Source organism: Lynx canadensis, chromosome B1 (genome assembly GCF_007474595.2).
Source record: "Lynx canadensis isolate LIC74 chromosome B1, mLynCan4.pri.v2, whole genome shotgun sequence".
NCBI classification, from domain to species: Eukaryota; Metazoa; Chordata; class Mammalia; order Carnivora; family Felidae; genus Lynx; species Lynx canadensis.
The window spans coordinates 131524811-131536488 of record NC_044306.2 but is presented as its reverse complement, the minus strand read 5'-3'; the positions used below and the strand labels follow the sequence as shown (position 1 = coordinate 131536488).

Sequence of the window (11678 nt, the reverse complement as noted above, 5' to 3'; positions counted from 1 at the left end):
ACAACAATCCAAACGCTTTGGGATGCAGCGAAGGCAGTCCTGAGAGGAAAATACATTGCAATCCAGGCCTATCTCAAGAAACAAGAAAAATCCCAAATACAAAATCTAACAGCACAGCTAAAGGAAATAGAAGCAGAACAGCAAAGTCACCCAACCCCAGCAGAAGAAGAGAAATAATAAGGATCAGAGCAGAAATAAACAATATAGAATCTAAAAAAACTGTAGAGCAGATCAACAAAACCAAGAGTTGGTTTTTTGAAAAAATAAACAAAATTGATAAACCTCTAGCCAGGCGTCTCAAAAAGAAAAGGGAGAGGACTGGAACAGATAAAATCATGAATGAAAATGGAATTATTACAACCAATCCCCCAGAGATACAAGCGATTATCAGGGAATACTATGAAAAATTATATGCCAACAAACTGGACAACCTGGAAGAAATGGACAAATTCCTAAACACCCACATGCTTCCAAAACTCAATCAGGAGGAAATAGAAAGCTTGAACAGACCCATAACCAGCGAAGAAATTGAATCAGTTGTCAAAAATCTCCCAACAAATAAGAGTCCAGGACCAGATGGCTTCCCAGGGGAGTTCTACCAGACATTTAAAGCAGAGATAATACCTATCCTTCTCAAGCTATTCCAAGAAATAGAAAGGGAAGGAAAACTTCCAGACTCCTTCTATGAAGCCAGTATTACTTTGATTCCTAAACCAGACAGAGACCCAGTAAAAAAAGAGAACTACAGGCCAATATCCCTGATGAATATGGATACAAAAATTCTCAATAAGATACTACCAAATCGAATTCAACAGCATATAAAAAGAATTATTCACCATGATCAAGTGGGATTCATTCCTGGAATGCAGGGCTGGTTCAACATTCGCAAATCAATCAACGTGATACATCACATTAATAAAAGAAAATAAAAGAACCATATGATCCTGTCAATCAATGCAGAAAAGGCATTTGACAAAATTCAGCAACCTTTCTTAATAAAAACCCTTGAGAAAGTCGGGATAGAAGGAACATACTTAAAGATCATAAAAGCCATTTATGAAAAGCCCACAGCTAACATCATCCTCAATGAGGAAAAACTGAGAGCTTTTTCCCTGAGATCAGGAACACGACAGGGATGCCCACTCTCACCGCTGTTGTTTAATATAGTGTTGGAAGTGCTAGCATCAGCAATCAGACAACAAAAGGAAATCAAAGGCATCAAAATTGGCAAAGATGATGTCAAGCTTTCACTTTTTGCAGATGACATGATACTATACATGGAAAATCCGATAGACTCCACCAAAAGTCTGCTAGAACTGATACATGAATTCAGCAAAGTTGCAGGATACAAAATCAATGTCCAGAAATCAGTTGCATTCTTATACACTAATAACGAAGCAACAGAAAGACAAATAAAGAAACTGATCCCATTCACAATTGCACCAAGAAGCATAAAATACCTAGGAATAAATCTAACCAAAGATGTAAAGGATCTGTATGCTGAAAACTATAGAAAGCTTATGAAGGAAATTGAAGAAGATATAAAGAAATGGAAAAACATTCCATGCTCATGGATTGGAAGAATCAATATTGTCAAAATGTCAATACTACCCAAAGCTATCTACACAGTCAATGCAATCCCAATCAAAATCGCACCAGCATTCTTCTCGAAACTAGAACAAGCAATCCTAAAATTCATATGGAACCACAAAAGGCCCCGAATAGCCAAAGTAATTTTGAAGAAGAAGACCAAAGCAGGAGGCATCACAATCCCAGACTTTAGCCTCTACTACAAAGCTGTAATCATCAAGGCAGCATGATATTGGCACAAAAACAGACACATAGACCAATGGAATAGAATAGAAACCCCAGAACTAGACCCACAAATGTATGGCCAACTAATCTTTGACAAAGCAGGAAAGAACATCCAATGGAAAAAAGACAGTCTCTGTAACAAATGGTGCTGGGAGAACTGGACAGCAACATGCAGAAGATTGAAACTAGACCACTCTCTCACACCATTCACAAAAATAAACTCAAAATGGATAAAGGACCTGAATGTGAGACAGGAAACCATCAAAACCCTAGAGGAGAAAGCAGGAAAAGACCTCTCTGACCTCAGTCGTAGCAATTTCCTACTTGACACATCCCCAAAGGCAAGGGAATTAAAAGCAAAAATGAACTACTGGGACCTTATGAAGATAAAAAGCTTCTGCACAGCAAAGGAAACAACCAACAAAACTAAAAGGCAACCAACGGAATGGGAAAAGATATTTGCAAATGACATATTGGACAAAGGACTAGTATCCAAAATCTATAAAGAGCTCACCAAACTCCACTTCCGAAAAACAAATAACCCAGTGAAGAAATGGGCAGAAAGCGTGAATAGACACTTCTCTAAAGAAGACATCCAGATGGCCAACAGGCACATGAAAAGATGCTCAGTGTCACTCCTCATCAGGGAAATACAAATCAAAACCACACTCAAATATCACCTCACGCCAGTCAGAGTGGCCAAAATGAACAAATCAGGAGACTATAGATGCTGGACAGGATGTGGACAAACGGGAACCCTCTTGCACTGTTGGTGGGAATGCAAATTGGTGCAGCCACTCTGGAAAACAGTGTGGAGGTTCCTCAAAAAAATTAAAAATAGACCTACCCTATGACCCAGCAATAGCACTGCTAGGAATTTACCCAAGGGATACAGGAGTACTGATGCATAGGGGCACTTGTACCCCAATGTTCATAGCAGCACTCTCAACAATAGCCAAATTATGGAAAGAACCTAAATGTCCATCAACTGATGAATGGATAAAGAAATTGTGGTATATATACACAATGGAGTACTACGTGGCAATGAGAAAGAATGAAATATGGCCCTTTGCAGCAACGTGGATGGAACTGGAGAGTGTGATGCCAAGTGAAATAAGCCATACAGAGAAAGACAGATACCATATGTTTTCACTCTTATGTGGATCCTGAGAAACTTAACAGAAACCCATGGGGGAGGGGAAGGAAAAAAAAAAGAGGTTAGAGTGGGAGAGAGCCAAAGCATAAGAGACTGTAAAAAAATGAGAACAAACTGAGGGTTGATGGGGGGTGGGAGGGAGGGGAGTGTGGGTGATGGGTAGTGAGGAGGGCACCTTTTGGGATGAGCACTGGGTGTTGTATGGAAACCAATTTGACAATAAATTTCATATATTGAAAAAAATAAAAATAAATAAAAATTAAAAAAAATAATAATAATAAAAGGGAAAAAAAATTCTCCCCTCAATAGGAGACATTAGTTGTGTACTAAGCACAATTGATTATGAAAACCAGAGAGCTAGTTGTTATTGAATGGTCATTCAGGCAACAGAAACTAAACCCGCCCCAAGGAACTGCACTTGCCTAACAAAACCACAACCTCTTCTCTTGCTTACTCCACATCCAAGGTGAGAAACATGTTCAACATCAAATGCCCCAGTTCCTTAAGAGGTACCTGAATGTTATGAATGGGCTATATATTCACAACCACAGAAGAGCAACCAAGGTGTCTGATATCATACATATCTATCTGTTAAGTCACCAAATGCAATGTCCTCTTTTAAGAGGTAGAATCATATGAGTCACATGAAACAGAATCAAATAAAGTTAAGACTATGTTCCCACTCAGATATTGACATAAATCACTTTGACATATTTCACAAAATCAGATTCTTACACAGATGATTTTTAGCAACAAATTCTTGATGTATTAAAGCTCCTTTTCCAGAAACAATAATCTGTTTTTAAGCTAATAGTCTGTTTGATTTCTTTTCAGACACTGCTCTGATTTTGCCCTTAATCCAATGTATTTTTCCATTAAAGATTTAAGACATAATAGCTAAAGCACCTCCCAATTTACATTTTCATCATTCACTTTTTTTTTCTAGTTACCTCCTTCAACATTCTGAACTAAACTTTACCTGTTTAGTGTTTTTACCTCTCACTCTTCTTATCCTGACTTTCAGATCACATAGTTTTTGTTGACTGAATTTAAACAGCGGTTTTTACTGCCCACAATTAATTAATTCACTTACACTTCAGTTTTATTTTACCTTTTCAATCTTGAAAAATATTTTAAAGCCAAATGATAAGGTTATAAATTCCAAGAATGTCTGATCCCTAACCTTAAATATTTTATTGTATTTCATCAAACCATCATGAAAACTTAAGGCAATTTTAACTAACAGGAAATGACTAAGTGATATTGTGGGAAGTACAATTAAAAAAAACTTTGCTATTGAGTAGTACCTTACACTCAATGAAGCTAATATATTCTATTTTTAGTGTGAGAAATCTAACTTTCCAAATTTTATTTTCTGTGTAGCATATAGAATATCCTCAATGTAGATTTTTTGTATATGTAGGCAACTGGTTAAATGCTAAGTAAAATTTAGAAAATAAAAATACTTATTTTTCAATTACATACAAACCGATTTTCAATGACTTATATTTTTTGGACTCTTAAATGTATTTCAGTTTCTGCTGTGTTTAGAAATGTAAAATAACTTTTTTTCTCCCCCCCCCCCTCTGGAAATACTATTCCCTAAAGATCAGTTAGCAATATTGACCTTTAGGGTATAGGATTTCCAGGGAGATATTCATTAATGTAAACAACATTTACAGCTTTATCTTTTTGCCAGATTAATATCAAGATGCTTAAGCAACACATCATTCTATTTGCTATAATTGATCTTTCACATACTTTTTATATAAGTCTCTTATGCATCTCAAATACTTTTTAAAACATGCTGACAAAATAGAGACATGTAGAGACTATATATTTTTATTCTATAATTATCCTTCTTAAATAGGCTTTATGATAGCCATAACATTTCACAGTTATGTACACTTCCTGTTCAAAATGCTTTGGAGTATGTTGCCGATATTTTACATTACAGTCATTGCTACATTGTGAATTTGAGTGGAGATATCTTCCATTTATATGTGCTTCGTAGCTATGTACCATAAGTAAACCACAAGCATATGTTTTATTTTTTCCCATTTCCCTGTTTTTGTATGTAACAGGTTTGGTTGGTTGGTTTTTTACATTTTTAAATACTCATTTCCTATTCTGAATAGTTCTGAGTTCTGAGTACTTCAGGACCCTTTTCCTTTTCCTTTTTTTTTTTTTTTAAGACCACTTTGAGATGCCCATAATTCTGATATAGGATCAGTCCATGCTTTCTAATACTGGATATACTAATATGTGTTTCAGTAGTAGCGAGTTTACTCTTATTTTTGTTAAGAATTAATGTCATATTATGACAACTGAGGTATATCTTGAATTCCTATTTTCATGTGATTTTGTTTTGTGATCCCCAAACCCCTCATTATTATATTGTTGTTATAAGCTATCGTTGAATCTTGTGACTGTTACTTGATATTGTTCCTCATTTGGAAATGTCATTAAATTTCTTCTCTGAAGTCAATTTATTAGTTTTTATGAGCTCAAAACACAAGCTCTGAAACCTAATTACTAGAAACCTAATAACAGAGTCATGAGATAACACCAGGTATTATTTACTGAGGCAGAAAGCCCAAAGCCATTTATTTTCATACCAGACTAAGCCTGGAGTTAGAATAGTAAGGTACAAGGGCCTATTAATTGAAATCAGTGGCAGTTTCTTCATATCTTTTGTTTATGGTTCTGGTGTGTTCTACACCACAGTTGATTTCTTCCTTCAGTTTTACCAATTAAGAAATTGATCTCCTATGAACGATAGTAACTTTTAAAATTTCATAAGTAAATGTAGCAAAGTACTTTTATTATTACATGTTATTAGGGTTTAGTCCCAAACTTTATATCTGTTTAGAGATATCTAAAGTTTATATAATTAAAATCATGTATCATTTATTGTTTTTTTTAATATTTCTTTCTCTAGGTCTAAAATCCAAAAGCATTAGTGATCTGGTAAAGAATATAGTAAGAGAACAATTTAAAGTTTTTCAAAATGAAATGCAAGAGACTGTGGCACAGCTCTTCAAGACTGTATCCAGCCTATCAGAGGACCTTGAAAACACCAGACAAATAATTCGGCAAGTTAATGAATCCGTGGTTTCAATAGCAGTCCAGCAAAAGTCTGTTTTAATGCAAGAAAATAGGCCCACTTTAACTGATATACTAGATCTAAAGAATCACATTGTGAATATAAGACAAGAAATGACTTTTACATGTGAAAAGCCTATTAAAGAATTAGAAGCAAAGCAAATTCACTTAGAAGGTGCTTTAGAACAGGAACACTCAAGGAGTGTTCTGTATTATGAATCCCTCAACAAGACTCTTTCTAACATGAGGGAAGTACATGAGCAGCTTTTATCAACTGAACAAGTATCAGATCAGAAGGGTGTTCCAGCTGCTGAATCACTTAGCAATAATGTCACTGAGTACATGTCTGCTCTACATGAGAATATGAAGAAGCAGGGTTTGATGATGCTGCAAATGTTTGATGATTTGCACATCCACGACAGCAAGATTAACAATCTCACCATGGCTTTGGAGATGGAGAAAGAATCTGTCAGAAGTGAATGTGAAGACATGTTATCCAAGTGCAGAAATGATTTTAAATTTCAAATTAAGGACACAGAAGAGAATTTACAAGTTTTAAACCAAACATTGGCTGAGGTTCTCTTTCCCATGGACAATAAGGTGGATAAAATGAATGAGCAGCTAAATGATTTGACTTACGATATGGAGATCCTTCAACCCTTGCTTGAGCGGGGAGCACCATTTAGAGAGACAATGACATATGAGCAACCAAAAGAAACAGTAGCTACAAGGAAAAAAGTGGAAAATCTGATTATTGCTGTCAACACCCTAAATATTCTTATCAAAGAACTTTCAAAAAGACACAACTTACTTAGGAATGAAGTGCAGAGCCGTAGTGATGCCTTAGACAGACGTATCAATGAATATGCCCTGGAAATGGAAGATGGCCTAAATAAGACAATGACTATTATAAACAATGCCATTGATTTCATTCAAGATAACTACATGCTAAAAGAGACTTTAAGTACCATAAAGTATGATCCTGAGGTCCATCACAAATGCACCCAAAATATGGAAACTATTTTGACATTTATTCCTCAATTCCAACGTTTGAATGATTCTATTCAGATGTTGGTCAATGACAGTCAGAGATACAGCTTTGTTTTGCAAGTTGCCAAGGTCCTTGCAGATAGTACTAAAGATGAGAAACTAAGTCAGTCCAACTTTCAAAAGATTTATCAAATGTTCAATGAAACCACTTCGCAAGTGATAAAATACCAGCAAAATATGAGTCATTTAGAGGAGAAAATACTCTCAGCCACAAAGATTTCCCAAAATTTTGAAACTAGGTTGCAAGGAATTGAGTCTAAAGTGACCAAGACACTCATACCTTATTATGTTTCACTAAAAAAAGGCAATACGGCTACAAATGAGAGAGACCAAGCTATTCAACTGCAGGTACTAAGTTCCAGATTTAAGGCACTGGAAGCAAAATCCATTCACCTTTCAATTAATTTCTCTTTACTTAACAAAACTCTGCATGAAGTTTTAATGATGTGTCATAATTCTTCTACAAGTATATCAGAACTGAATGCTACCATACCTAAGTGGATAGAAGGTTCCCTGCCAGATATTCAGCTTCTTCAGAAAGGTCTGACGGACTTTGTGGAATCAGTAATTGAAATCAAAACTCGAATTGCCATATCCAATTTAACTTGGTATGTGAATCAAACATTGTCTGGTAGTCTTGCAAATATTGTCAAGTCTCAGAAGCAAATAAAACTATTGCCGAAGAAACCCAATTCACTTAAAAAACCAACAGGGAATCTTACCACTGTCCTGATAGGCCGGACCCAAAGAAACACAGACAACGTTCTAGTTCCTGGTAAGCTATTGCTGAAAAAATAAGTTTTAATCTCTTTCAATTTAAAGGGTACTTAGTAGATCTGTGTGGTTTATCAAGTCCATAAAATATAAAAGGCTCTTTCTTGAACTTGGGTAAATAGTTAAGTAATTCAAAGATCACTGATGTACCATTTGAATGAGATTCCATCCGATGTAAATTAAGCATCAAAACAAAACAAGTGCTTATAATGCAAATATTTGTCTACATGTTTCTTAACTTTTCTTTTTTTCTTTTCTTTTTTTTTTTTTAATGTTTATTTATTTTTGAGAGAGAGAGAGAGAGAGACAGAGCACTAGCATGGGAGGAGCAGAGAGAGAGGGAGAAACAGAATTTGAAGCAGGGTCCAGGTTCTGAGCTGTCAGCACAGAGCCCAACATGGGGCTTGAACTCATGAACCATGAGATCATGACCTGAGCTGAAGTCAGACGCTTAACTGACTGAGCCACCCAGGTCCCCTCTTAACTTCTTTTCTTTTTCAATTTTTTTTAACGTTTATTTATTTTTGAGACAGAGAGAGACAGAGCATGAACGGGGGAGGGGCAGAGAGAGAGGGAGACACGGAATGGAAGCAGGCTCCAGGCTCTGAGCCAACAGCCCAGAGCCCGACGCGGGGCTCGACGCGGGGCTCGAACTCATGGACTGTGAGATCGTGACCTGAGCTGAAGTCGGACGCTCAACCGACTGGGCCACCCAGGCGCCCCTCTTAACTTCTTTTCTGACAAGACCTCTATAACACAATCAAATTTGCCCCTGTAGGACATTTTTACTTGCATATGTAATTAAGAAACCTATTAGATAATGAGCTCCTGGATGAATGTGACCATACTAAGTCTTACTCATTTTGGCATCATCTGACAAAATGTCTGGTATGCAATAGCAACTCAGTAAATATCTGTTCAATGACTGTCTGATTGAATGACTGCATAAGTGAGCAGGAATTCAGTTGGGTAGATCACAGAAAGCCATGAATGCTAAGCTAAGCATCTTAGTTCATTTAGGCTGCTATAACAAAATACCACAGACTGGGTAGCTTTCAAATAACAAGAAATGTATTTCTCACAGTTTCGGAGGCTGGAAAGTCCAAGATCAGGGTGTCAGCTTGATCATATTCTGATGAGGGCCCTCTTCCTGACTCACAACTGGGGATTTCTTGCTGTGTTCTTACATGGTGAAAGTTATGAGAGATCTCTCTGCAGTCTCTTTTAAAAGAATGCTAGGGGTGTCTGGGTGGTTCAGTTGGTTGAGCATCCGATTTCAGCTCAGGTCATGATCTCACAGCTGATGAGTTTGAGCCCCGCGTCAGGCTCTGTGCTGACAGCTCAGAGCCTGGAGCCTCCTTCTGATTCTGTGTCTCCCTCTCTCTCTGCCTCTCCCCCGCTCATGCTCTGTCTCTCTCTGTCTCAAAACAAGATAAACATTAAAAAATTAAAAAAAAAAAAAAAGAATGCTAATCCTGTTCATGAGAGCTCCACCTCCCAAAGTCTCCACCTTCTAGTATTATCAACTTTGGGATTGAGAATGTCAACATATAAATTTTGGGTAGACACATTCAGATCACAACACTAAGGCATTTAGACACGATTTTGTAAAAAGTGGTCTTTGAAAATTTGGAGCAATGGGTTGGGTGTGGTAAGAACTGTATCTCAGAAGCATGAAGTTAGCAGTAGTATACAACATGTCTGCAAAGCATGAAACTAGAGATGCCAGTTAGGACAGTATTAGAACAATAAGAGCCAGATCTAAGAAAGAGGTGGTTGAAACAGAGGGCACAGATGTGAGACATGTTGCAAAAATAAAATTAATAGACAGCAGAAGAGTGGAAAAATTGATGATCCAAGGCAGCAACAAATCATGACTCGAGTCCTAGTGGTCTCAGTAAGTTTCTCTGTAACCTTACCCAAGTTCACCTGTCTGGGTCTCTGTTTCTTCTTTTTAAGTGATGGGATTGCATTAGGTGTTTTGTTGAGCTCACTGGTAGAAATATTTGCATAATGCATTATTGTGATAAAGGTGAGCTATTCACGGCCTGGATGCGTGGCACTTGGGGAGGGAGAAACCTAGAATATTCTGAGGTTTTGAATTTGGGAAATGAGAGGGTAGCAATATCATTAATAAAAGTTGTAAACACCCAAAGAAAAGCATAAAGTTGGGAGGAAGGCGGAATTCAATGCAGTGCATATAAACTACTTAATAGTCTCTCTGAGAGAAGTGTTTTATGAATATGTTTGGCACATAAATAATATTAAATAATCTTTCCACAGTGAAAAGAATAGCTACTGATTCTCACTAAAAGAAATGCCAGTGTGCCTCTCACATGAGTCTGCTGTTAAATTATACGCCCAGTTGGATGAATTTTTTTTATTTTATAGCTTTCTAATTATGAGTGATCATTATTCTAATATCATATGACTTCATATTTAATCTCTGGATGTTTTGATAATATTAAATATCACAGAATAATACAAAGTCGAATTGTTTCTTGACTACCTAAATTATTGTATTTTACTTATGACTTCCTTCCAATTAGTCTGACCCAAGCAGACTAACCTGGTCATGTGCAATCATAGAATAAACAATTCAGACTTACATGTTTCCAAGGCAAAAGTAGTAGTACTTCATTACAAGATGTTCTTATAATAATTATTTTAAAAATTTTTAATGTTTATTTATTTTTGAGACAGAGACAGAGAATGAACAGGGGAGGGTCAGAGAGAGAGGGAGACACAGAATCTGAAGCAGGCTCCAGGCTCTGAGCTGTTAGCACAAAACCCGATGCGGGGCTCGAACCCACGGACCATGACATCATGAACTGAGCCGAAGTCAGACGCCCAACCGACTGGGCCACCCAGGCGCCCCTATAATAATTATTTAAAAAAAAATAATCAGTTGTTCTTTTTTGCATTTTATTTCCATCTTCGGTCTTCCTGTGAACATTGCAAATGGGTTTCAGTTAAGCTCGATAGTACATGTGATCACACAGCAGGCAAACCATGTCATTTTTTTTTTCTTAAACCAAAAAATACCTGGATCCATATAGTAAGTATAAAATTTGAATAGCTTCAAAATTAGTTGAGGTAAAATGTTTAATAGAACTTAAGAACTTACAAACTTTTATAGTATAAAGAATGCATGTTAGGAGCTTAGGAAAATTATATTTAGATATTTATATAGCAGCTGACTCAGTATTGGGCTTAATGGGCTAATAATTAACTTAATTCTGATCCTCTTTTTTCCAATGATGCCTTGATAAAGTTGCTTCCTGTTCTTTTATTTACTGGAAATAAAACAATTTATAGGCTTATCTACCAAAATTAATAATTAATTAAAAGTTATTTATTTTATTTCAGTAAAGATAGCCAATAACAATGTCAGGGCAATAAAAATATATTGGCCTAATTCGTGAACTGAGTAGATAGATATTCACTTTATGTAGGACCAGCAGCATAACACGTAGGATCCTTTTAGTGGATGCGTAGATATGCAAGCTCATTAAGCTGGCTTCTATGGGCCATAAAACCAATGGCATTCACTGAACGGCTGAGCAGGTGAAGTCTACGCATGGTGATAAAACCAGTGGACTCAGGCTAAGTTCTCCTATAAGAATAAACCAATTGCAATTAACTACTCCTTTTCATAACCTGTTTCATACTAGGGGTGGGACAGACTGGCACACTGGCTAAATATGGCTGTGTGTCCTTTGACCTTTGTTATTCTATTATAAATACCATGTAGCCAGAGTGTTCCCCTACCTAACCA

The 11678-nt window shown here is 36.6% G+C and overlaps 1 protein-coding gene across 4 annotated transcripts in view; it reads left to right on the top strand.

The window, feature by feature from the left end:
* The window catches only part of MMRN1 (multimerin 1), a 69830-nt gene that overhangs the window by 41972 nt on the left and 16180 nt on the right, over positions 1-11678 (top strand). For all 4 annotated transcript variants that reach the window (XM_030313433.1, XM_030313434.1, XM_030313431.1 and 1 more), the window contains one exon: positions 5913-7901. In XM_030313433.1, coding sequence (XP_030169293.1) covers positions 5913-7901 — 1989 coding nt within the window. The remainder of the gene's footprint in view (positions 1-5912; positions 7902-11678) is intronic.